Genomic DNA, 27,486 nt, shown 5'->3' on the forward strand with positions numbered 1-27,486 from the left:
CTTCTAATGTGCTTTCAAATGCCGTTGCTGGGGGAAATTAGGGAACATAATTCTTAAATCTTCCACCCAACCAGTCATAAATTGTTGTGAGGAGGCCGCTTGTTGGTTCCCTGAGATAATCACACAGAAACCATATTATTTAAGTCACTGCTTGGCCCATTAGCTCTAGCTTCTTATTGGCAAGCACTTACATCTGAATTTAACCAATCTCTATTAATCTGTGTATTGCCATGTGGCAGTGGCTTACTGGCAATATCTGGTTCTGTCGGGGCTACATGGCTTCTCTCTGATTCCACCTTCTGTCTCCCAGCATTCAGCTTAGTTTCCCCCACCTCCCTCTACCCCCTGTGCAGGCCCAAGAGAGTTTCTTTATTAACCAATGGTATTCACAGCATACAGAGGGGAATCCCACATCAATAAATACATATGGCAAAACTGAATTTCTCTGTTGATTAAAAATCAGAATTTTTGACCCAAAACACCATTATTTTTGGCGCCTTATCATGACTCAATTAGAGTTTCTAAGTCTACATCAGTCTGTGTTGTGTTTTCATATTGTTGTCAGACCTGAGATCAAGACTTGCTGACACCAAATGAACACATTTCTTAAGGTTAAGATGGTGTCCCAATTCTTCACCCTCTCTTCAATGAGGCAACTCTCAAGAATCATGCTTTCAAAGTACTGCCAGGAAAACAATGGAAGCTACCAGCTACTTGTCTACAAAAACTACCTACAAAAGCCTGTCAGTGCATCGGTCTTCACAGTAGGCAAATGTGACGAATAGGTCCCCAGGTTTTCCTGCTCTGTTAATAACCCATGAACACCAGGCTTATCAGGGAGTTTAGATGATTGCTGTTTTTGGAAAACAAGGAAACAAGTGCTTTTAGTCCAAGATGAAACAAACATTAAAATAGTACTTTAAGAAAATACATCCAAACTAAGTAGTTGTGTTGTATATGTCTTTAATCCCAGCATTCAGGAGGCAGAGACTGTGGATCTCTGAGTTCAAGGCCAGCCTGGTCTACAAGGGCTAGTTCCAGACAGGCAGAGCTGTTACACAGAGAAGCCCTGTCTCTAAAACAAAACAAAACAAAACAAAACAAAAACAAAACAAAAAGAAAAAAAAAAAACAGAAAAGAAACAAGAAAATACAACCAGAGAACTTATTAAACAAATAGGATGAGGGAGGGGCCCATGATGTTCCATCCTTACTAAGGAGCTGAGCTATTGCCAATGGTCTGAGGGAAACGAGAGTCGATATCATTCAGCTGTACAATCCCTGAAAGTCTACACATGCTCGCTCCCGGTGGCCCTACACTCCCCCACATACATGAAACACCAAATGGACTCAGTAGTTTTTTTAAAAAAACAAAGAAAAGAGCACATGAAGGTAAAATGGAAAAATGGCGGTGGTGCTGGGCAGATGTAGGAAAAACTGGAAGGGAGGGAAAGGTGAAGAGATTTGATCGATCCACTCAGTCCATCAAGGCACATCACGTGCACGCATGAAACTGTGAGTAAAAAACTAAAACGGGGCCAAGAGTCGAACAATTCCCGCTGAGGAGCTGGTAAGAGACCTGAGCAGGTAAAGGCACCAGTGCCAAAGCCAAGGACCTGAGTTGGATCCTGCAGCTCACTAGGAAAAGAGAACTGACTCCATGTTCACTGACCTGCACAGGACCCGTTCTGCCTAAAATAAATGAACAGACATAAGCCCACAAATGAACCATTGCCTGAGAGACAGATATTCAGGAGCGGCTCAGGCAGCTTTCCTTTCCTTTCCTTTCCATGGTTCCAAGCGCTAACCTTTTAAAGCCTATTTGGAGCCATCCTATCCCACAGCTTGAGTCGCTGGTTCCTTCAGAGCACAGCAGATGTCATAAAAAGGAATTCATTTAGAAGCAATTTCAGAAACAGCGTTCATGAAAATCACAGTGGAAAGCAACTTATCCGCCATGTATGAGGAAAAAGTCATGAGCTTCTAACATCACAAATCAAGTTTCCCACTGCTTTGAACCATTTTTTCAAAGCCCTTGTCCTTGAAGATAGTAAATTTTGACAACTGTAAGGAAAGTCACAAACACCAAGATAAAAGCAGTTGTTGAGACACGCATGCATGCCCCATGCTCTATCTGCCTATTATACTAAAGACGTGGGGCAGAGATTTCAATCATCTCCATCAGAATCATGAAAACTCGGCCATCAACTTAAGACCCAGCTCAGTGCTACACGGCCAGCTTAGCACACCAGGAACCTTTGGTTCTCAGCACGGAAGGAAAGCACTGATAAGCTGCTGTTTGTCGAAAGCAGACCTGGTTATCTTGGTTCAAATCAAGGCCTCGCCACTTACTGGCTACGCAACTTAGACAAGTTACTTAATTTCTCTTTCAGGTTGGTATAAAAATAGGATTAATGTATAAAGTGTCCTAACACTGGCTGGTACAAAGTAGCTCTCTAAACGTATTTATTTCAGTAGCCGTTCAATCCGCCACTACATGTGTAAGTTTAAGGTGTGTTTGTTCATTCATCTTGTTTCAAGATCTCAAGAGGCTTTGCTATTGTTTCTGAAAGGAGGATTCTGTCTTTAAAGTGAGGTCTTTCAAAGGAATTTAAGACTGACGTTTTCAACAGAGAATGACTTCATTAAGTGTAACTGTATTTCTTCTACTTTATTCTAATCCTAAAAGCATGAAATCAGAGAAATTCGTACTATATTTCACTGCATGGTTTTCTTTGCCATGCTTGTCTTATATTGTCTCTTTGCCCTCTGCTTGGACTGCCTCTGCCATTACTCTGCTAGTTCCTTCCTCATAGTTTCTTCCTCCCTCTCCTCCGCCTGCCTCTGCCATTGCTCAAGAGCTCTTGCAAAGAACTCATGCCTCCAGTTTCTCTGTTGTCTGCTATACACGTGCTTATACAAAATCTTTTTTCCTAGTAACGAAGAACAAACCCCACCCCTCACACCTGTCAAGCAAACACTGTGCTGCTGAGCTACACCACCTGGAGAAGGTTTGCAAGGGTCTGTTTATTTCCTGTACATCTTAGCCCCGAAATTCCTTCAGTTCCTTGTCTTCTAAAACTTAAATTTTAAGGCCCTATCCAATTTGGTGATAGCTTAATGTTCCAAATCTGCCCCTATCAGCTCACTATTCTATCACAGCAGCCCACCATGAACACTTTTGTTCCCAACACGTATTTGGCTGTCTTCATTGTCAAAGACTAGACTCAGAAACACCTAGAAGACTGAAAGTAGAGGTTCCACATTTAAATGTGCGGCATCATCCCATGAGGGGCCCAGCCTGAAGAAAAGCAAAAAGGAGAAAGCCAGATGAGCTCCAGGATTCCCTCCTGCCCCACCTCAGGGTGAGCAGCTTTCTGTTCCCACAGTTGGGAGCCGCTCCTGCTGCTATAGGTCTCCGTGGTAACAGCCCGTATCCCCTAACCATGGAGCAAAACCTGCGGTCCTTCAGTTACATCTTGTCCCAGAGAGAAAAGCAACTAGATAGAAAATTGTTACTGAAAAGATGCTGCTGTGGCGAACACGGACCATTGGTTTGTGGATTCGTGCACAACAGTGTGCAGCTGTGGGTTAGAGGTCCTAGAATGGTGGGAAGCTGGGGAAGTAGCGATTATGGGCTGCTCCTGTGAGTTCGGAAGACTTGAACGCCAAGCCAAATGCCAAATTCAGGGAGTCACGGTTTCAGTCGATTCTGATAGAGGCTCATCAGTTAGGTTCTCTACAGGAACAGGATCAAGATGAACACACATTCTCTCTCTCTCTCTCTCTCTCTCTCTCTCTCTCTCTCTCTCTCTCTCGTGTGTGTGTGTCTGTCTGTCTCTGTCTCTCTCTCAAACACACACACACACACATACACACACACACACACACACACACACACACCCCTCAGAACTTTGGATTACATGAGCCTTTAAATAATAAGACAGCAAAATCACGGCATTGGGTCCTCGAGGCTGAGTGCCTCAACAGTCAGAATGGTCCCAGAAGAGCTCTCTCTCACTAGGGGGTGATGACCAGCAGTACTCAGTCCACAAAGCAGGGTGCCTTAGTAGTCCCAGTTTGGTACTGGAAGCCTGGAAAGTCCCTGAGAGCCGCTGGTCCCTAGTTCAGGAAAGCTTGGGAAGGCTGATTCTGCTACTGGTGGTGGTGGAGTGAGGAGTGGGAGGAGCAACAGGGCAAATCAGCTTGGCAAGAGGGAAGACCAAGTCAGTAAGCGATGAACTTCCTTCGAAAGGGAGCTCGGAGGAATGGGATGCTTGGGATACAGGAAGGGTGGATATGGGAGCAGGGAAGCATATATCTTAATTAAGGGAGCCATCTGAGGGTTGTCAAGAGACTTGACTCTAGAGGGGTTCCCGGGTTTCCAGGGAAACGCCCCCAGCTAGTTCCTTGGGCAGCTGAGGAGAGGGAGCCTGAAAAGGCCAGTTCCTATAGCCATACTGATGAATTTCTTGCATATCACCATAGAACCTCCACCTATAGATGAAGAAAATGACTGAGCCCCACATTGGAGCACCGGACTGAGCTCCCAAGGTCCTGATGAGGAGCAGAAGGAGGGAGAACATGAGAAAGAAAGTCAGGACCATGAGGGGTGCGTTCACCCATGGAGATGGTGGGATAGAACTAACGGGAGATTACCAACTCCAGTTGGAATGGGACTGATGGAACATGAGACCAAACTGGACTCTCTGAATGTGGCCGACGGTGGAGGCTGACTGAGAAGCCAAGGACAAAGGCGCTGGGCTTTGATTCTCCTGCATGGACAGGCTCTGTGGGAGCCTTCTCAGCTTGGTTGATCACCTTCCTGGACCTGGGGGGAGTTGGGAGGACCTTGGTCTTAACATAGAGTAGGGAACTCCGATGGCTCCTTGGCCTGGAGAGGGAGGGAAGGGGGTATGGGTGGAGAGAAGGGGAGGGAAGGGGAAGGAGGAGGGAAGGAGATGGAAATTTTTAAATATAAAAAAATATAAACCATATAAAAAAATAAAATGTCCTTTATTATCTGGCTCGCTACCCAGTGATCAGCCTTCCCACAGCAAGTCAGTTCTTCAGGTAGGGTCTCTCTTGAGTTGATTCTGAATTGTGGCAACTTGGCATTAAAACCAACCATTACAAAGGACCTGATCGTTTTGCCTGCGTACTGCAAAGTTGGATGAGGCTAAATTCAAAAGCCAGGGACTAAGCTGTAGCACCTGCACTGCGGGACAGTACGCGAGCCGGGAACTAGGCTGAGATTTAAAAACATATGCACACAGAGACACGGGGACACGGGTCATCCTTGAAACAAGAATGCCAACTTTATTGTGCTCCAGGGAAGTTTATATAGGGATCCTTAGCTGATAGCCATGCCCCAGCTCTTGGGATTTCCAGCTGTAAAACCCACCAGAATTCACTCCCCTGCCATCAGGAACTCATGAGGGTCTCGTGCTCAGCGCAGCTGCAAACACAGGAAAACAAGTTGTTTTGCTCAGTTCACTCCAGCAGGACAACGGTCTGAGGCAGGCAAAGAAAGTCAAGGGGCCAGGGGTCTGCAGCCCCCAACACTAGGTTTTTTGGCAGAAGACATTTCAAGACAACATAATGTCCAGGCAGTGGCATGGCTATTCCACTTACTTCACTATGGGTTTGCTGTGTGAGAGAGTAGAAATGGATTCAGTCTGAGAAGGAAGCAGAGCAGATTATGTGGAAAACGTACCATACAGGCAAGGAGAGCAAAGTGAACCTGGTTAAAATCAGGGGCAGGCATGCACTTACCAGGAAGGGAGCCTGAGCCCGGTTAAAGTTAAGGACAAGCTCAGAAGTTATCTACAGGTGACTGCAAGGAGCCCTCAGCAGGGAGCTTTTTTCACAGATGGATTTGGGGTGCTTTTCTAAAAGATGAACAAAAACACATCCATAGATTTAGGGATTATATGGCAATAAAAGGAATGTTAGATCAACATATATTTCATAATTGTGCAGCAGCTTATTGTATGTTAACCAGTTCAAATGATACCACAAAGATTAAGAAAAAAAGACTGTCTTTGCGGAAGAGGAATTCATAATTGCAGTTCGGGAGAAGATTCAGGGATTTAGGTAGCTGTCTATCAGTGTCCCAAGCAAGGTGTAACAAGTAGGAGCTTAAATGGGACACGGAAGTCTGAGAAAAAATAGGGGACACAGGACACAGCAAAAAAAGATTGTATGATCAGAGCAGTAATGTCCATATGTCAAGTCTGCTAACATCTCAACCCTCTGGGCACAGTACAATCCAAGAGTCTGATGCCTGTGGCTGGAATGGAGGGGCCATATTCTAGGCAGCGCCTGGGGCTGTGCATACGCTGATTAATAGCTCCCAGTCTGAAAAGCCAGCTTTATTGCATTACATCTTTCTTCTGAATTTCAGTCAATCCTTTAGTGACAGTTATAAGGTTTAAAATAGGGATTGAAATTTATCAAAATTCTCCATATAATCCTTATTTTGCTACAGTTCCATTTTTATTGACGTTTCTTATAAAGCCATGGCTTCTCAATACTCATTTCTCGTATTTTGAGCATCACCATCCATTCCCCTTCACGGTGGAAGCCGCACTAACATTCCTAATTCCGTGTATTTGTATGTTACTGGATCCGGTCTTGGCACCAGTATGGAGAGTATCGCAAAGAGAAGCCAGTTGCAAGGTCTCTGGTGACTGTTTTCTGCTCCAGTGAGCACTTGATCCACTTAAACCAATTACAAGTGATGAGGTTTAAAGACTTGTATTGGTCATTGCAGTCAGGCAAAAACTTTTCAAACTACACAGCCAGCTGAGAGATGGAACTTAGTGCCTGTAGAGCTGTGATATGTTGGCATTACCTACCAAGGCTCAGCTCTGGTTTTAAACTTCCTGGTAATGTGAATCACTATGGCTTCTTTTCGGCCAAGTTACTTTAGGTCAGGTTTTCCTATATGTACTCAGAAGAGGCCTGACTTCATGTGAGTTTTCTCTCTGTCTCTCTGTCTCTGTCTCTCTCTCTCTGTGTGTGTGTGTGTGTAACTACACCCTCCATATCTTATTCTACTTCCATTTCAGTTTATGGATAAGATTTTTCATTTCATTTCCAAACAGTTTAGTAACTCCTCAAAGATACATATTTATATAAAAATAAAAAAGAAGAACTATTGATACTTTGATACCAAGAGGGAAAGATAAACGTTGCAGAATCTTTCAATCCTGAAAATGTTCAGAAATTCCTCTATCTGAACTACACATCTTTATTCTACATGGGGAGGGATTGTTCTCTAGGAATTTGAGGCCATTTAATTTCTCTCTGGAACCTGCGTTGGAGGAGGGCTGAGCTGCTCACTTTATAGTACTGGGCATCGAACAGCTGCTCACTTTATAGTACTGGGCATCGAACAGCGCTTTCAGCAGTGTTACTGTTTTTCACCCTGGCCTTGCCAGTCTTTGGGATCTCTGCTCAGAATTCAGACGACACACACACAATGCAGTGTAGAAGACAGGCAGTTTATTAGAAGGTAAAAAGAGTCATTCTTGACAACAAGGAGGGCAGTGGCCAGAGCGGCCTCTTGGGGGGGGGGGGGGGCATCATGGGGACCTCAAGGTGGAAGTGGGCAATGGTCAGAGAGACTATTGTACTGACCTACATTCTTAGGTATGCTTCGTATTATTTCTTTGAGTCCTTAGAAAACTCCTTCCTGGGCCTTTTCTTCCTGGGCCCAGGTGACTGACAGGCTCATCTGAATTAACTCTTAAGGGAAGAGAACAGGGCATCTTTGTTCTTTGTTAGAAACCCTCACCAGATAGTAACCTTGGGATCTTTTCAATAGTTCCATTGGGATCTCAGATCCCATTCTTTTGGCTACTAATCAGGGTTCCACAGTTTGCATTCCTTGTTTTACACGATGATTATAAAAGGGTCTAAGCGCAGTGATCTTTAATCTTATTACTCAGTGCTAGATAGTAGCTCTACCACTGAGCAATGCAGAATTTAGATGTGTAATCTTTTTTCCTCTTTTGTCTCTCAAGATGGCCTGCCTTCCTTGCTTCGCTCCTTCCTTTCTTATTCTCACTCACTATGCTGGGGAGCGAATGCAAGAATTTACACACACTAAACTTTAAATTCAGTCAAATTTAAACTGAAACTAGGTGTTGTGGTCCTTGCCCTTCAGAAGACTGAGGTAAGAAAAGGATGATCATGAGTTCCAGGCCAGTCTGGGCTACAGTGAGAACTGTCTCAAAAATTGAACTTAGCAACAACAACAACAACAACAGAAACAACAACGTTACACCTAACTGAAACTACCCAGTCAAATACTGGCTAAAATTCTTTCTCCCTCTCCCTCTCTTTCTTTCTCTCTCATGTTTATGAGTCTATGCGCACATGTGTGTGCATGCATGTGGAGGACAAATGTTCACATGTGCACGAGGAACATGACATTGCCATGACCGGAGTTCAGATGATCTGGCTAGACTGCGCCTGTCTCTGCCTAGCATGTGTTGGAATTATAGATGCATACAGCTGTGCCCACTTGTTTTTCTTTTCTTTTTCTAATGTGAGTAACAGGAATCTAAACTCGGGTCTTTATGCTTATGCTGCAATCACTTTGCTGACAGAGCCATCTCCCTAGACCAGAAACTTCTTTAAATTGAATTCAGTCCCATGTTTGTTCCAGATAGGCAAAACATACATTCATACAAATATTTTCTATCTCATGATCCTTTATTTTCTTTCTCTTTAATTAAACTTTTAAGGACATTTATAAAATATGAACTCTAAAAATAATGTGAAAATAAAACAAAACAAATCCACAATAAATACAAATTGAAAGAAGTTTGGAGAATAATTCTGAGCCACAAATATTTATGAAGAAAAAAATGTGGAAATAAATAAACTGTCAGAAAAGTAAGGACATCTTAGTAAGAAATATGTATTATAATCTGTTCTATGTGTCTGTCACATCAATGGCCCCAACGTATCACAGCTCTGCTGTCTGTCTAGACTTGGCCATGTGAGTCACACTGTCCATGTTTTTTTAGCAATCATGAAAATCCAAGCTTGGCAAACCCTTGCACACCTTTGCTCTTAGAATGTGTTCTCTTTCATGGCAGGACGCACAGACAGCCTACGAGAAGACAAGAGACCATCTAGAGCACGAAGACCCAATTCACAGAACCATGAAAAACCATAAAGCTTGAGTTGCTTTTCTTTCTTGAGACAAGGTCTTGATATGTGGCCCAGGCTGGCCCTGAACTGGTAATTCTCCAGCCTTAGCTTCCCAGGAGCTAGAATAATCTCTTAAACACCTGAATTTTGTGGTATTTGGTTATGCAATAAAGGAAAATGCTTCTCTGATATAATAGAGCAAATCTATGCTTACATAAGCAAATCTATGCTTACTATGAAAATAATTAAGGCTTATAAGCAAACATGATCAAAACTGCTGTACTCTTACAACTCTAGACTCACAACAATTTTCTGTAGATTTCAACCTGTTAAAATACTTTATAATACTCAGTGTTTGACTGCTACCCACACATTCTATAGAGTGACTATACCAATCTAAACAATGAGCTAGGTACATGATAAATGGTTTTATTTTTAAACAATGAATTCATAATTTTTCATATAAAAGACGAGATTTAATCACCAGGTTTTAAAAAATAACTATATTTGCCAATATCTTCATTTTTTTAACAGAAGCCAATTTCTCTAAATCTGTAGCTTTATCTATCACATAGCTTTTATAGATTCATAATCTCTTGAATGCATTTCCAATATCCTTTAAAAATAAAACTTCATAAAGGATGTTTGTAGTTAACACAGTAAAACCTAACAAGTTACAGGACAACTGTTCAGCCCTCCAGGTACCACTAGATACTTGATTTCAGCCAAATATTGGAGGATTAATTCTCTGTATTTACTTTTATTAAAAAGAGGTTTTTGGTAGTGAGAACAAATAATCTCTCGTTTGTTGCCTGAAAGCCTAAAATAGGGTCATTGGTTTCTAGGCTTGCTACTTGCTGCTTAGCAACCTGGCCCACGTGCCTGCCTTCCTTCCTGTTGTAGAGCACAGTGGACATGGGAGCAGGCTGCCGATAGATGAACACTCGGCGAAGGCACTCACAGAGGGCTGCGTAGGAGGAGTTTGGAGAACAGGCAAAAAATTTCTTGTCTCTTTTTGATGCTTGGACATAACCTGCCAAAAACATAAGGGAAAAAAATTGATATGTTAAAAATAAAGGGAGAAAAGTCAGGATTTAAGGCTTACTATTTCACAGTAACCATCACAAACTCAAATCCTTAAGTCAGACATATACCATAGTCAACAATGAATGAATTCAGCGTCATTATTCTAAGCCACAGTTTCTTCTAAAAGTGCAAAAATACAACTTTAATTACTAAGAAACAAAACAGGGTTTCTCTTCAACAAAGCATAATACAGTTCCATTTAATTTCCATGAGATATAATAATAAGAATTTGAAATCTTAAATACCAAAACACATAAAATTTAAATGCCTAGGTCAAAAATAAAAAACCTAAAATGATGTCTTAAAAATTTTTTTTAAGCAAAATGAAGAAAACACTAGATGATGGGAAGAGCTCCCATGCCCTTGGTAGTGCTGAGAAATGGCTATATTAGTGAAGCTGAAAGTTTAAAAAAGATCCTCATCAAATTATAATGACATTCTTTACAGAAACAGAAAAACAATCCTACTATTCATAAGGGAACACAAAGGATCCCAAATAGACAAAGAAATCCTACGTAGAAAATAATGGCTAGAGGTTACGACAATACTTATTCATCTACAGAGCCACAAGACAAAAGCAGCATACATAATACAGACACAACAACAGACACACGGACAAACGGAATGGTATAAATAAATAAACACAGCACAGCTGACAACAGAGGTGCCGCTAACAAGCATTAGCACCCTGCAGCCTCGGTAACAAGGATACTGGGAAACGGTATCCACATGGAAAAGAAGGAGACTAGTCTCAGTTTGAAGAATCAACTCAAAGTGGACCAAAAACTTTAAGACCTGTAATTCTGAAACTAGTAAAGAAAGATGTAAATAATAATTAATAAAAAAGGAATGAATTTCTGGGAAGGACTACAATAGCTCCAGAAATAAAACCAAAAGATGCCATTGGGTCACATGGGATTAAAGAGGTAATGCACAGCAAGGGGAACAACTACTTGTGACAGAGTATCGAAGCTACCTATGCACTGGAGAGATGACTTGTATCCAGAATATACAAAGAGGTCACAAACACCCCAATCCAAAACAATTCAGTGTATAAATGGGTGACAAAATGAACAGGCAGTTCTCAAAAGCTGAAGCACAAATGTCCAGTAGACATACAAGGAATGTTCAACATCTTTATTGTGGAAATTCAAATTATGTCTCCACTGAGATTCTACTGGGGAGTAGGCAGAATGGCTATTGTTAAGGGAACAAAGGATGATAAATGTCGAGGAGAATGTGGGCAAAAAGAGCTGACGGGAGTGTACGTTGTGCAGACTATGGGAGTCAGCACCACCATACGATCCAGTTAGAGGGTCACCTAACGGCAGAAACCAGGTAGCGCCCATGTTTATTACAACACTATTCACCGAAGTGAAAATACAGAATTAGCTTAGATACCCAACAAATGAATGCATAAAGAAAATGCTATACACACACTCCCAAAATGTGGCGTTTTAGCCACCAGAAAAAACAAAATTATGTCATCTACAAGGGAACAGATGTGAATGGACATTACCATGCTAGATGGAATCAACCAGACTCAAAAGACAAACACTGCAGGCTTCTTTCACACACCAACTCTAGATTTAAGCACACACATGCACACGTACGCACATACATACACATACACACAATATATGCAAACACAGCGAGGGATAGAAAAGTAGATCAGACAGATGACAATGTAGGGAGAGGAAGGGTTCTAAAGGAAGTGGGAAGTGAAGAAGGAAGGAAAAGGGAAGAGACAAAATATCAGTTTTTCTCAGATGCAAACTAGATTTAAATGCAAACATATATTCATAATCTTTACATGGGTTTACATATACACGTGAAGTGAGTAAGTCATGAGATGTGGCAGGTCAATACTGCTTTTAAAACATGATGTAGGATGCAAAGAGGGAAAAGTGAAAATACAGAGATCTATTTGAGTAGATGAACATAAACTGTACACGCAACTTTAATAGTAACATACATAAGAACTCAAGAGTCCTATCTACTAGAAAATTGATTTAACTTAAGATCAAGCACAGAAGACATCTGCAAACAGGTGTTGCCATGCAATGAAGACTCTAAGAATCTAAAAGTGACCCGCAAGAACTTTCCTCTTCCTGAAAGAAGATAATTACAAAATAGGAATTACAGTAGAGCAGTTAGTTAATCCATCAAACCTCCCAAACTATTCCAAGACATACAAATCCACTTAAGAGTCCAAGTGAAGCAGTTTAGTCACATGTGCTAGATGATAAATTCCTCATCAATTAAAGTTGTACAAACATAGGCTTTAAAACCCACAATTTTACATTTATGCTGCCAGTTTAAAATAAGTGTCCAATAAAGTAATAATTGTAGCTAATTCATATAACAGACCTCCTACATAATATGGGGTATATTTCAACATAAAACCAATTAAAGTGTAGTTACTATAGTTACTACTTCCTCTTGTTTTCACTGTGGTTTGGATTTTGAGTCAGACTCTTGCTATGTAACTGGCTGGCATCACACTCCTGCCTCATCCATCCAGGTGGTGGGAATGTAGGTATGTACCACCAGGTCTGGCTTCTTTTGCACTTAAGTTCAAAGAAGTATGTCTTCTCATTAAAAATGTACATCCCTATACAGCAGCTGTATAACGTTTTAGAAGATTACTCTGAAGATACTTAAACAAGTTACATGTTCTGCAATGTCAAAGACCCTGATGATAATGTATTTTAAGTCAGTATTTAACTCAACTCATTAGAAAGATTCAAATGGTTATATTGCCACTTCCATGTCCATTCTGTGTTATGTTCCATGCAACTGTAATAACAGGTTCATCTTTGTATTTAACACTTTAACCCCGGTCAACAGAACACAGACACCCAAATCGTAGCAGGCCTGGCTCAAGTGAAACAGAACAGCTTTCATCTGAGAGGACGACTACTTGGGCGGACTGGAAACACCCCTGCAGGGCACGCTTTCTACCTAGGGCATTGAAGGTGGCAATGTGCTCCCACATGTCATCCTGCTTGCTGCAGTGCGGCTGCCAGAGGAGGGCATCGACATCGTGGCGCAGACAGAAACAGGGCATTTCTTTAGGATCCACAGTGACTGAGAACAGATACTGGTTGCTGCCAAGATTCACCTAAAGGGATAAAAATCAATTTATTCAAAAGTTAGTAACAGTAATGAAAACGGACATAAGACATAACTGTTCTGAAACCGACTTTTCCTCTTCCATTCTTCCTAAGACAAGGTCTAAGTCTGCAGCTCTGGCAGTCCTGTCCCAGCCTAGGATTTCAGCGCATACCGGCCACCATGTTTTGCTTGCTCTAAACTCTGAGAACCTAGTTTCTGGACTGATTCTTCGTAGAGATCCTGAAAGGAATGTCTCTGTTACACCCATATTAAAGCTGACGGAAGCAATGATGTAGGACCCTTAACTTGTCCAAGGTCAGGATGCACTGAAGCTATGGACATGAAATTTGGACCCAGACTCTGTTCTTAACCATTATGCTATCTGAAGGGACACTAGCCCACTAGAACATGTGGCTCTGGCAGGCCTTGCCCCTCTCCTATTTCCTCTGCCTTACTAACCTCCATTAGATTACATTCCTGAAGCTAGCCCCCAAGGTCCAGTCCCTTATTTGGCCACTTCCTTCTCCTGAGGCTGACTACCAAGGTCCAGCTACCAAAGTATGGAAGTCCAGAAATCAAAATCTCCCTTTGGCTCACACAATTAACACGCACAATTAAAATTAAACACCTCATCCTAATGCGGGTTTCCCCCTTTACCTTTACAAACAGCCATTCTCCTATGGGCCACATCTGTCTCCTCTCTATTCAGAGGCAGTCCTTTGTCCCCTTCCCCTTCTCCCCCAGCCTCTATTTCCTGTCTTTGTCTCTTATTCCTTGCCCTCTGTCCCTCTGGGCCAAAGAAATCTTTGTGCAGAGAACTTGGCCTTGGGTCCTTTCACTATGTAGCCCTCAATGCCAGTAGTTTAACAGACGACAGGAAGTGCCAACTGGAAAACAAGAACAGTGCTAAATCACAGAACACAAACATTAAACTTGCTGGTGCTAACTTGTAAATAATACCAAGAATAATTAACAGCCACTACAACTTCTGAGCATATTCTATATGCCAGGCATGTTCTAAGTACTAATCTCCATAGCTCAAGAGGCTGTTGTTATCTTCATGCAATAGTTGAAAGCAGTGCCTTGAGATTTTGAGTAATTGCTTCTATGCTACAAGGGAAAAAAATCACAATATCAGATAAGGCCTCAGATCTACTTATCAATAACTCCACTGTGTTCCTGAATCATGTTATTATTACTATCAATAATATTGTTAGCAGCTGTTATTGTAATACCTATACTTCAGGAACTCATTTCACTAATTTGAGACTCACAGTTGGATCTCACTCACAGGGAAATTTCTTTAACAGAGCCAGGTTGCAGCCATATTCCTCATCAACCATTTTATTATCGGAGGTTTAAATATCAACAGAAATAATATCAAATGTAGATAGTAAGGTTAGGGTCAGGGCTGAGAGGCCCAGTGTATGATATATGCTGACGTGAGTCCATAAATTCTACAGTCCAATGAAGAATGAGATGTTGGTTAGGACGCTGAGGCCTGACTTGCACTGTGTAAGGAAAGCTGCGAAGGCTGTAGCGTGAGGATTCAATGGTTCACCAGGGCAATCTACAAAGCTGCCCGCTCATGAGAACAACCCAGGAGCAGGGCATTTAGAGAGTCCCAGAGTTCACTCTGCAGCAAGGAAATGGGCTGCTGTGCTCTCGCTGCTGTTTATTTCTTCCTTCCCTTTGCTCTGGACTGTCAGTAGCTAAGTGAGACTTATTTTCAAAATACCATTAGCAAGTGGCCCTGTTACGAAAGCCGCGGAGGACCCAGCACTGCTTCAGCTCTTTCCTCACATCCATCATTTTCCTCTGGATTACTGAGGGCTTTCCCACACACACAAACCGGACTGAGGTACAGGTAGGCTACAGCAGAATTTGCATAAAAATGTGTTTACTGTGAAGTGAGCATTACCATTCCTAAGGATAGAACTAACATCCCTGAGCCTCCTGCGCATGACTGGACTGCAGTGAGAAAGGAACAAATCAAACCCCAACTAAAAGCTTATCTAAGAGAGATCAACCATGCAAACATTAGCTCGTTCTCTTCTTCCGTTTACCCATACTTGTGCTACACAGTGTATCAAAGTGCTACTGATCACAAGCCCAGAAATTCCAGTCTGCCTCTCGTCCTCTTACACATTCTTCTTAACCCCAACACACAGTCCAGTCATTACCTGTTCCTGGAATGCTTATCATGATCCCATTTCAAAACTGATCATATTTGATGTTTAATAAATCATAACTGTCATCAAATCTGACCAAAGTATTCAAACAGAAAATATAAACATATTGAATGAATTACACAAATGAATTTTATGTCGAAAACATTTTGTAATTGGCTGTTCTAAAGTGAATTTAGGTTTAAATGTAGGGCTGCATGGGATGAGCGGGGGAGTTACGACCAAGAGCTGTAGAAAGCACAGCACTCGAACAGTGCAGTCTGAGTATCAGCTTTACAGTGAGATTGTTCTAGCAATATTAAATTTCCTTAATGGTATCGTAGTTACACTAAAAGAATGCCTTCATCTTTGGTGCCTACATCAAGTAGGCAAAGGGACAATAAATGCAGTTCATTCTTAAACTCTCCAGCAAGAAGAAGAAAGGAAGAACAGAGAAAAAAACAGTGGTGGCAAAATCCTGGCAACTGCTAAGATTTGAGTTATGGACTGAATTGTAGCCCCCTCCCCCATACATGGTATACCAAACTCTGGCATTGCAGAATGTGCTTATGCAATTTATCACATCCAATACCTTTTAATCAAACTATTTTTGCAAAACATATATTTCGTTCAATTTTTATATGTCTACTTTCTGTTTATTATCCACAGTTTTTCAGAATCCCTATTATCAAGAACTTACCACATGGGTTGTTTTTAATGTATTGCCATCAAATCTGCATAAACTGGAGCTCTCTTCAAAGAAAATATCACATTCTTCTAATTCCTGAGCATTACATGGAGGTTTCTCTTTGTCTGGATTTGGATTCTTAGCCAAAAAAAAAAAAAAAAAAAAAAAAAATTAAATAAATAAATAAATAACAAGTAATAACCAAACAATAAGAAATAATTTATTCATCCTTTAAAAAGATGTCAAAATGACAGCTTTGGTCATTTGGGCACAGTGTCTCAGGCCTATGAACCCAGGACTCAAATGTTGGAGACAGAAGGACCAAACATCATGACTTCAAAGCTAGTCTGGGGTACACAGAGAGACTGGTTCAGGCTGGACCTGCGTCCTGTACCAAGAAACTAAAACCAATCAACCAACCAACTAGTCAACCAGCCAGCAACAACAAAAACACTTGTACTGTAAATATATTTTATATACTCAAAGACGAAAAGAAAACTGGGTATGTTGAGATATGGAAGATAGAAAAAAAGGACCTAGTGAATTTTTTCCATATGAAAATGCAAATAGAAAACCAAAACATAAAATAGCATGAGTATAGAGAGAACACTAAACACTCCAGCACATCAGAAATCACGGTATGTTAAAAACATCAGAGCACTGCAGGTCACAATAATAGGACTGCTGAAAAGCAGTGACAAAGAGAAACACTAACAGCAGTCGGAAGAAACTATTTTGCATGGCTGAACAAGGATTCAAATATCTGACTTCTCACAAAAGCTGTTTCAGCCAAATACAATACAGCCTTTCTAAAACAAACAATAACTGTGCTACCACTGCATTATAATCCCAACAAAGGCAACTGAAAGAAGCTGAGCAAGAAAAGTAAGTCTACCAACGAAAGCCGAGAGAATTAATCACCAGAATATATACACCTCCACAAGCAACACTGAGGGAAATTCTTCAAGGAAGAAAACATGTAAGTGCCGGCTGAGTCAACACAGATGGAGAGCAGAGGACGTGAGGACCACGCGAGTGAGTGGCTTGTCTCCTCTCACCTCTGCTCTTCTTCCAAAATCTGACTCAGGCTAAAAATACTGGATTATGAGGGATCGGAGACAGAAATAAAGTATATGACAATAATACAAGTGATAAGGGAATGGACAGATTATATAATTCTTAAGTTGTACATAAAATAATACTTTTTCAAAGACAAATAATGTCAGAGATAGCCATATTACATGACATATACACAAATATTCACAAGAAAGTGTATACATTAAATGATTATTTTATAAATTAATTATCTAAACTACCTTCAAAGCAGAAAAATAACAAACTAAGCAAAGAAGAGAGATAAATGTAGCAATTAAGAGTGTAAAAAATTTAAAGTCAACAGAAAGTGATATTTAAGATAACACTCTATGTATTAAATTGAATCATTAAAAACACCAAAAAAAGGGAACTCAAAGCTCAGATGGCTAAGACACAACAGCAACATTACATAATCTCTTCCATGATGGAGGATGATTTCCCTAACCATTTTATGATATAAACATTACCTAGGTATCGATTTTGGATAGACAACTTCCAAATATTGAAAAAGAGAGCAATTTACGATCTACCACTTCCCTAGCTTACTGATGTGAGATATACATGACAATACTGTGTGTCTCTATTTTCATCAAACACAAAACACTGTTTGGGCATAAGTAACTTCTCTCATAAATATCAATGCTTCCTTGAAACCATGAAGTTTAAAAAGCCCTCAGCTTAATTATCTACAGTATCTTCTAGTGTGAAAATTATACTCTCAACAAAGCTGGTCATAATAAAATCTGCTGATCAAAGGAGTCTAAGAAATGGGGCTTTGTAAAAAAGAGCTAGGAAATCATACTTCATCGTCTGGTACATGAATTCCAATATTCTTGAAATTGTTAATGACTTGGCAAAGATGAAACTTGTATTCTCTATTTGGGCCAGACTTCTCTTTGATAAAGACATTCACTTTCAATATTTTAATCTCTTTCTAGTCTTAGATGCACCTAATGGTACAGAGTAAATAATTTTTCAGAATCTTCTTTATAGCTATAATTCAACATGGCAATAAGTCAGACAATTACACATGCCAATAGCACTTTTGGTAAATGATCATATTACCCACCTTCTAAAGCATTGGTAAATGTTTTCAAATTATCAATAGGCTATTGCAAGTTACTAACATTTTCTACCCCATAGCTGAATCAGCATTGTCAGGACACTGTCATCAAGGAATATTTCATCCATTACAACAATTACTGAGCTAGAAGAAGGTGAAGTGGGAACAAAGAGCAATCTTCCCCACAAATCTTAACTCAAGACTGGACTTGAGAAAGAAGTAGGAGGAGCAGAAAGGCAAGGGACAGCAATAAGCACAGACACAAAACAGATAAAGATAAGAACACTGACTGTCAGACTTATAAAGGAGCAAAGCTCCAAGTCCATGAGACAGCAAAGGGATGCAGGGACTCGGTGACACTACCAGAGAGACATGGCTACTGTTGTTTCTACTTTATTTTTATCTCACTTTATTCTTTTTTTAATTATGTTTTATATTGGTTAGGCTTTGACTATTCTGTTCACCAATGTATGCTCGTGATGACGTGGGGAAGGAGGGACTTACACACTTGCTGGGCATGGAATGCGGTACAGCTCACACCCATGGCAGCTTTGCTTTTAGTTTTGTGAGGAAACTCCTTAGTAATTTCTACACTGCTTACATATGTAGTGCAGAGACATCTGTACATTTACGTTTATTATAGCACTATTTACAATAGTTTATTATACAATCAAGTCTCGGTTATTGGCATATAAATGGCACAATTGTAATTGCTGCTCTCAACATTGGTTGATTCTTTTAAGGAATCTCAAGATACAGCTACGCACATACACCATGTAAGATATGCCTTCACATTTCTGTATATATATTCATAGTAAAACATATAAATATTAGAATTTCAATCCATATGAAAACATTAATTAGGTTGATAATCACTTATCGGTGGCATTTATATAAGGAAAGGCACACTAATGTTTGACATGGCATAATCTTCATATAAGATCCTCCTGGATTCTTGGACGGTGCCTTATACTACTGTACTTGCTTACCAGTTCGTCGGAGGTCAGGTGCATCAAGCGTTCTGCTATTGCAGCACACTGGGCTGGGTCCCTTATAAGCTCCCCCTGTTTATCACCAACTACTAGCTCTGGCCACATCAGACCTTCATTCTTCTTAATCAAGGTAATCTCCAAGCTAAAAGATTAAATGAGAAACATGATGCTACATTAAATATTATTCATTTAAACCGGTGTGGTATTTCATTACAGTATCCCAGCACTAAGTAGGCTCAAACAGCAAAGAATCAAGAGTTCATGGCCACTTGAGGATATGGCACATATCAAAACTAGAGAGAGAGGCAAAAGAGTGAAGGGGAAAAGTAGAGAGAAAAGAGGAGGAGAGGGAGTTAAAAATTGCCTATCTAGTATCTAGAGAGTATTTTGACAAAAATCTTACCCACTTTGACTTTTATGTATACTCCAATAATAAATAACCTAAACTTCATAACTAAACATGACAGTGCCACTAGAAATGGAGCTCCACGTGGCCGAAGACAGAATTGGAGTGACTGAGAAAACAGAAAATGGAATGCAGGTATGTAGTGTGCTACTAAATCCAAGTAATAAAAGCACAAGCAGCATGGACCTATGGGACACATCAGATAGATGTGCAGTGGAGCATATACAACAACAACTGACCTACAACTAACCTCTTAAGATACAGACTCAACACTTTACTATCAGAAACTAATAGCCTTAAATGCAATTTTAATCAAAGAGAAGGCAAGTTAAATTAATGTCAATGTTAATTTTTAAAACATGAACTTTTAAAGAACTGAAAACAAATGTAGGAATTAAAAAGAAACTTTGTAACACAGGAAAAATGTTAATACAGTCTATATAACTTGCTTTATATCCAATTCTACACATTTAAGCCGTTAAGCAGAAACTCCAATTGCACTAGGCAGGCCGCACCAGAGACCCAGTGATAAGAAACTTATTCTGCAGGAAAATGAAGTCCTGAGTAAGGGCAGACCACGGGCAGAGGAGGAAGCAGCCGCCTGTGTCCTTTGGACAGGAAAGGCAACCCAGGTAGCAGGCCTTGTGTTGCCTCCACAGTAAGGAAGCTTTTCCATGCACCATCTCTGATAAATGTGTAGCACACTAACTCACATCCTAGAACACTGCTTCAAGCACACAAATCCAAGAACACAATATAACCTATTATTGTAATTATCAAAGTAAACATGCAAACTTATCAACTATTCTTTAGCAAGGCTGTTATCACGAAATCATAAAACAATTAAAGCACTAAATTTTTCTGCAACTATTTAAGAAACTATACAAAATAATATCACTTACATAATAAAAATTCTCATCATTAAAACTGAAAATTACCACCACAATCAATAATGCTCAGACTTAGTTACATTCTCTAAGGAATTCGCCAGTCTGATGAGAATGATAACAAGAGCAACCACACTGGCTCACACTCACCTAGCACTCTACCCTGTGAGAGGGACTACCTCGGGCACTTCATATTTTCCCTCATCTAATGCTTCACACAACCAAATAAAGTTCTGTCTTTATGTCCATGTTCCAAATAGGAATGGAAAACACCTAAGAGGTTAAGCAACTTCCAACTGGCAAGCTAGGAAAGCACTGCACTGAGCATTGTGTTCGAGCTACCAACTGTACTGGCTGATTTTTTTTTTTTTTTTTTTTTTTTTGGTTTTTCGAGACAGGGTTTCTCTGCAGCTTTTTTAGAGCCTGTCCTGGAACTAGCTCTTGTGGACCAGGCTGGCCTCGAACTCACAGAGATCCGCCTGCCTCTGCCTCCCGAGTGCTGGGATTAAAGGCGTGCACCACCACCGCCTGGCTATTGGCTGATTTTTAATTGCCAATTCTAACTGCTATCAAGACTTTTGCATATACATAAACACAGTCAAACAGATGTGGAAACATACTGTCCTTTCAAAAGAACTTCAAACATAACTATTTTTCCATATATTATAAAAACCAAAAAAACAGTATATTTGTGCATGCTAAGCAATCCCTCTATCAACTGAAATACAGTCTAAGCCCCTTGGTTATCTTAGGAGTTTGTAGAGCTTTTATACATTGAAAATGTCTTTTACATAAATATTTTCTTAACAGTTCATGTCTTGCTTTTAAAAAACATTTTAGATGAGCAAAAAATTTCAATTTTTAAAAATTGATTTTGGTTTCTATAGATAGGGTTTCATGTAACCCAGAGCTAAGGATGACCTTGAATTACTGATTCTCAGCCTTCTAAGTACTGGGATATAAGGATACACCACCACACTTGGCTTGACTTTTTAATACTGAAGAGCAGAAACATTTTAGATCAACTGCAATTACCTTTCTTTTATGGTTTAATTTTTTTGTGTCTTCAACACAGAACATATAAAAGAAATATAAATGATCAGTTTTACCGAAGTAAAATTTGTTTCTCAAAGTTAATTCTTCAAAGGCAGAAATTTATCTTTCATATATACTCTACATATGCAAAGTAACAGATAATTATTCACTGTTGCAAAAGACTGGAAATAGCCTAAATGTTCAACAACAGAAAACTGTTTAAATGATGATCTACCTAACAGACTTAACTTTACAAAGACATATAAAGTACTAAAAATAATCATCCTTAATGGAAAAATATTTAAAATTTATTGTTTGCAAATGCAAAAAACTCAGCATGTATAGCCATATGTATGTATGCATATATGTATGTTATAAATTATTGTTTTAGGGTGTGTTACTTTTGTTTATGTTTCCTTTGTTTAACTCTGTGAATCTGTGACTCTTTAAACATCTGACAGCCCTAACGAAAGGATGAACGGCCGGCCAATAGTGGGGCAGGAGAAAGGACAGGCAGGGCTGGGAGACAGAGTACAATCAGGAGAAAGCTAAAAGAAGCCAGAGAACAAGGAGAGAGGACGCAGGGGCCGCCACCCAGCAACCCTGTCAGCCAGCCACAGAGTAAGGTGAAATAATATATACAGGAGTAAGAAAAGGAAAAAGCCCAGAGGCAAAAGGTACTTGGGATAATTTAAGGAAAGCTGGTTAGAAATGAACCAAGCCGAGGCTGGGCATGGTAGGCGGAGGCTGCTAGTTTGTTCCTGGCCACCCAGACCTGAAATAATCACACAGAAACCATATTAATCACAACACTGTTTGGCCAATAGCTTAAGCGTTATTCCTAGTTAGCTCTTACACCTTAATTCTAGTATTTTATATTTTACCACGAGGGTTGTGGTTTACTGATAAGGTTCTGGCTGGCGGCTCACGCCTTTCTCCTTTAGCATCTACATAGCATGTCTCTGACTCCCCTATTCTCTCTCAACATTTCTGTTCACATTTTCCACCTGGTTTTACTCTGTTAAGCCATTGGCTGAAAGCAGCTTCTTTATTAGCCAATGGCAATAAAATATATTCACAGCGTACAGAGGAGAGTCCCACATCAGGGCATTATAAGAAAAAATAAGTCTCCGTATGTGATTTATTTGGGAGTTGGCTGGTGTATACCCCAAAAGAGCAAAAACAACCAACATATATACATATATATGTATATGTGTATATATAGTATATAGCAGAGAATTTTTTCCTTAAAAACAAAGTAAAGCATTTAAGAGAATAACAAAAGATGACTCTAGAAGGAAATTAGTAACAATAGCCAGAAGGGAAGATGCACTGATGACTGGCAGGACTGGTTGAGGGAAATGTCTCACCGTATTACCTTTTATACACTTCAAATAAATTTTAAAGAATGGGATTATATTATTTCATTACAAAGCTTTAAGATACAAATTAAAATAAATAGCTTCAACTTTTATTGTCAGTGTATCTGCAGCCGATAATGAAAAAGCACAGTGCCGGGCGGTGGTGGCGCACGCCTTTAATCCCAGCACTCGGGAGGCAGAGGCAGGCGGATTTCTGTGAGTTCGAGACCAGCCTGGTCTACAAGAGCTAGTTCCAGGACAGGCTCCAAAGCCACAGAGAAACCCTGTCTCGAAAAACCAAAAAAAAAAAAAAAAAAAAAAAAGGGGAAAAAAATCACAGAAGTCCAGCAGCATCTTTACTCTACCACTTTTTGATGTAGTTTCAGCATTTTAATCTATCTAAAAAGTCACCAATATGGATGGAACTATTACATTCATCTTTAACATAACTACTGTAGAGAGAAAATATTAAAAAGTAAAATCATAAAAATTAAAATTTCAAATGTAAAACTACAAAAATACCTGTCATTCTCTTTAATTGTCCATGCACTGCTTTCATGATCAATAGATGAATAGAGCTTTCCTTCCAAAACCTGGACATCCTTCAGCATAACGCTGATGTTATCAGGCAAAAACCGTATTTCAATATCTTCCTTCACACAGTTTTCTGGAAGCCTTACTGTTACTGTCAAATCATCGTCAGTTTGCTGCCAGTAATACAGAGGTTCTACTGGGAAAAAGAAAATGCATTACATAATAAAAATTAGACGTAACACACAAAATCGAAGAGAAAACCTATCCAGCCAATCACTGTATTTCCTAGTGAGTATTCTCTCACACATACACAAATTGTAAGTACACAGACTTCAAGGAATTTGACACAAAGAGTTGTAACAAATGCACATGATACTTTCCTCTTCCAGGCTCACCCAATACATTAAGAGATGGCACTCATAAATACTACTGACAGCAACCCCTTACTTTGTTACTGCACTTTCTGCCTCTTTTTACCTCCCCCCTTCTCCCTCTTATTTACCACACACACACACACACACACACACACACACACACACACCAGTCTCCCTGAAATGTGAACATATCAGTTACTCAACCTAATCACATAACGGATAACTTCTGACAATAAGGCTAAGAGGAACCTGTAAAATTACATGTTTTAGTGAAAACAGACTAAAGAAAATTATTATGATAATACCAAATAATTCACAAGTACCATTTTCATGAGGTTTATAGAGAATGAAACCAGTTTCTATTCTCAGAAGTGTTAAGAATGCTAACCAATCAAACATATATAATTTTAAATATCCTCTTTTCCTTTATCATTGTGAAAATATCACAAACAATAATTGATAAATTGCAAGGGAACACAAGATGTAACACCAAGCATCAACAAGAAAACCAGCAGCTAGACATAAACGCACAGTGTGCTCTCTGCTGGGACTGGTTTGCCGTGGTCGCAGCATGGAGGCGGAGACATCCCCAGTGATCAAGGCTCTTGGTCCTTCACACCTGCTCAGTGATTGAGTTCTAAGGGCACGGAGGTTTGTTTTAAGAACACTGACTTGGTAAAGACTTTAGTAATTTAGCAATGAAATAAGGTTACTGCATTTATTGGGAAGAAGTCCACGTCTAACAAAAACTGTATGTGAGGAAACAAAGTGAAGAAAGAGAAGAAAAGGCCCTAAAGGCACAACTCTTTCTGTATCCAGAGGCTCATATATTCATAAATTTGGGAACATATTTTTAACATTAATTACAATAGTATATTTAAATATGCCATCAAGGATTAATCTTTTTTTAAAAAGTACTCAAATATACTGAGGCCAATTTTATTTTAAAGCTTTCTTTATTTCTATTTAATATGTATGAGTGCTCACATGTATGTACTGGAGATAAGGGTGGTTGTGAGCCACCATGTGGGTGCCTAGGTATCACACCCAGGTCAGCAAGATCAGCAAGTGCTCTTAACTTCTGAGTCATCTCTTCAGTCCCCAATTTTATTCCAAATAATTTAGTCATTTCAGAATAAAAGGCAGATGCAAAGAATATGTGATTATCAAATGCTATATAATTCTGTTAAATATACTATTCTGGGATATGCAAAAAATAGCCTTTATTTATAAATACAAGTTTCTTCCAGAAGTCCTTGCTAACGTTTTTATTCTAAGGCATGACCTCATGACCTTTATCCACTTACCGTCAAGAAACTGCCAGTTTAAAAAAGGTTAATAATATGGATACTAGACTTTATTTTAGAAGAGCATTATCGTAATGCCTTATCCATTATTAACATAAGCATTATTTATTTATTATCTATTAAGTACTATTTATTATTTATTATTTATTATTATTATTTATTATTTATTATTTATTAAACAGAGAATCAAGTAAGCCAACTGCAATTTCTAAAACACCATATTATTACAAAATTACGAAGATAAACTAGTTCACATCATTCAGGGAGAATCTTCCAAAAAAATGGGGCCATGAAATAAAATTAAGAGAAAGCAATCTATTGTGCCCTAGTGGGACTTATAACAAAGCAGACATACATGTATATGTTTATAAGTACACACGAGCGCCCCCTGGAGTGTTAAATTACCTTTGATCTTCTCTGGCCTGTCTTCATCCATACTTTCTCCAAGATCCTGAGCAACCGAAGTAACCTTGAAGGACGTATAGGACACAAGCATTAGACCATTTCCGTCAGGCTCGATAGCAGCGTAATGTGGCACCGACTTTCCACGGAGAACATGATGCTTCGTAATTTCATACTTTTTACTGTCTGTAGGAAAGGAAGTATTATGAAAAGCTACAATGTAAAAAAATCCTTTTTAGGAATAGAAAATTGACAACTTATGGCCACCAAGGCAGCTAGCTCAGTGAGTAAGGGCTCTTGCCACCAAGCCTGATCACAGGAGTCTGATCTGCAAGACCCACATGGTGGAAGAAGAGAACTGACTCCCATAACACACACACACACACACACACACACACTCCTGACAACTTTATCTACCTCAAATAAATCCCTACTTTAATACACTGGTCTGATGAAATTTGCTCTAAATTGTACTGTCCAGTACAGCAGCCACTTGCTGCAAATGGCAGCTTAATTAAAATTAAGTAAGTTTTAAAATGTACTACCTCCGTTACTTCTCCACATTTCCAGTGCTCAATAGTCACACATGCCTGATGGCTAATCCCAGTGAATGACACATACGTAAAGTACATCCAACCTGCACAATTTCGTCTGGAGAACAAAGTCTAGACCTTCAAGGGGACTAACTACTTTCCCCGCAGGCATGTAATAGGCACCTTTTGAAAAGAGACATTAGCTGAGAGCGAGAGAGAATGTGCGGAATGAATTTTTTTTCTCTTTACTGATGAAGGCTTCTAAAAATAAAACATTAACAGAGTAATTGATTCTTATATACAAAATAGAACTATACAATTATTATAATTAATAATGAAATAACAACTTAAAACCTTTACAATAAATACCAATTTAACTGATTTTTAAAGTTTTAATGAACTTATTCTCTAATGAAGACAGATTGTTTTCTACATACTCCAAACACTTCAGATAAAAGAACTACTCTCTACCAAGAACCCCACAGGCAACACGGTTGGCTGGGACCCTGAACACTGCATAGACACACTTCCTGCAACAAGGCCACACCTCCTAACAGTGTCACTCCCTTCTTACAAAGAAAACATTTAACTGGGTGGATTACAGTTCAGAGGTTTAGTCCGTTATCATCATGGTGGGACTTGGCAATGTGCAGGCGGACATGATGCTGGAGAAGGAGCTTAGAGGCCTCCATCTTAATCAGAATGCCATAGGAAGTAAACTGAGACACTGACCGTGGCTTGAACGTATATGAGACATCAAAGTCCAACCCCACAGTGACATTTTTGCTCCAAGGCCACACCTACTCTAAGGAGGCCATAGTTCCTAGTAGTGCCACTTCCTATGAGCTTATGGGGACCAATCACATTCAAACTACCACAGGAATCTATGTAGAAGATGAAGTGGAAAGGCCAGAGGTAGAAGGTAACTTCAAGGAAGCAGTGTTATCTAGACAAAACAGGGCGAATACACCTATGAACTCAGAGAGTGTGACAGTATGCACAGACCTGTACAAGTTCATGCCACATAAAACTCTAGCACAAAAGCACAAAGAAGTATACGTCAAAGTGTATGCAAAGTCCCACTACTAATGAGGAGGTAATTAGCAATAGATACCTGCTGGTAAAATGAAAATCAGCTTTTCCCAATGCAGTATCACTGGGTAGACAAGCACACTTCAGGGCAGAGTAGTTGACCAATACTTTGGTTCGCAAAATATAAATGTAAAACTCCAAGAGGATGGTTTTCTTGTGTGTGTGTGTGTGCGCGCACG

At 39.7% G+C, this 27,486-nt stretch overlaps 1 protein-coding gene across 2 annotated transcripts in view; it reads right to left on the bottom strand.

Annotated features, from left to right (window-relative positions):
- Positions 1 to 9,576: 9,576 nt before the first annotated feature.
- The window catches only part of Nudcd1 (NudC domain containing 1), a 40,811-nt gene continuing 22,901 nt past the window's right edge, over positions 9,577 to 27,486 (bottom strand). Inside the window, exons 5-10 of one of the 2 annotated variants that reach the window (XM_038341760.1) lie at positions 25,686 to 25,868; positions 23,588 to 23,792; positions 19,374 to 19,518; positions 16,239 to 16,364; positions 13,218 to 13,377; positions 9,577 to 10,200 (exon numbers count right to left, since the gene is read on the bottom strand). In XM_038341760.1, the coding sequence (XP_038197688.1) occupies positions 9,908 to 10,200; positions 13,218 to 13,377; positions 16,239 to 16,364; positions 19,374 to 19,518; positions 23,588 to 23,792; positions 25,686 to 25,868 (1,112 nt within the window). In that variant the 3' untranslated portion in view covers positions 9,577 to 9,907. Of the gene's footprint in view, positions 10,201 to 13,217; positions 13,378 to 16,238; positions 16,365 to 19,373; positions 19,519 to 23,587; positions 23,796 to 25,685; positions 25,869 to 27,486 lie in introns of both variants that reach the window. The other variant, XM_038341759.1, reaches the window with a different exon arrangement.

The sequence above is a fragment of the Arvicola amphibius genome, chromosome 9 (genome assembly GCF_903992535.2).
Source record: "Arvicola amphibius chromosome 9, mArvAmp1.2, whole genome shotgun sequence".
In the NCBI taxonomy this organism is placed as follows: Eukaryota; Metazoa; Chordata; class Mammalia; order Rodentia; family Cricetidae; genus Arvicola; species Arvicola amphibius.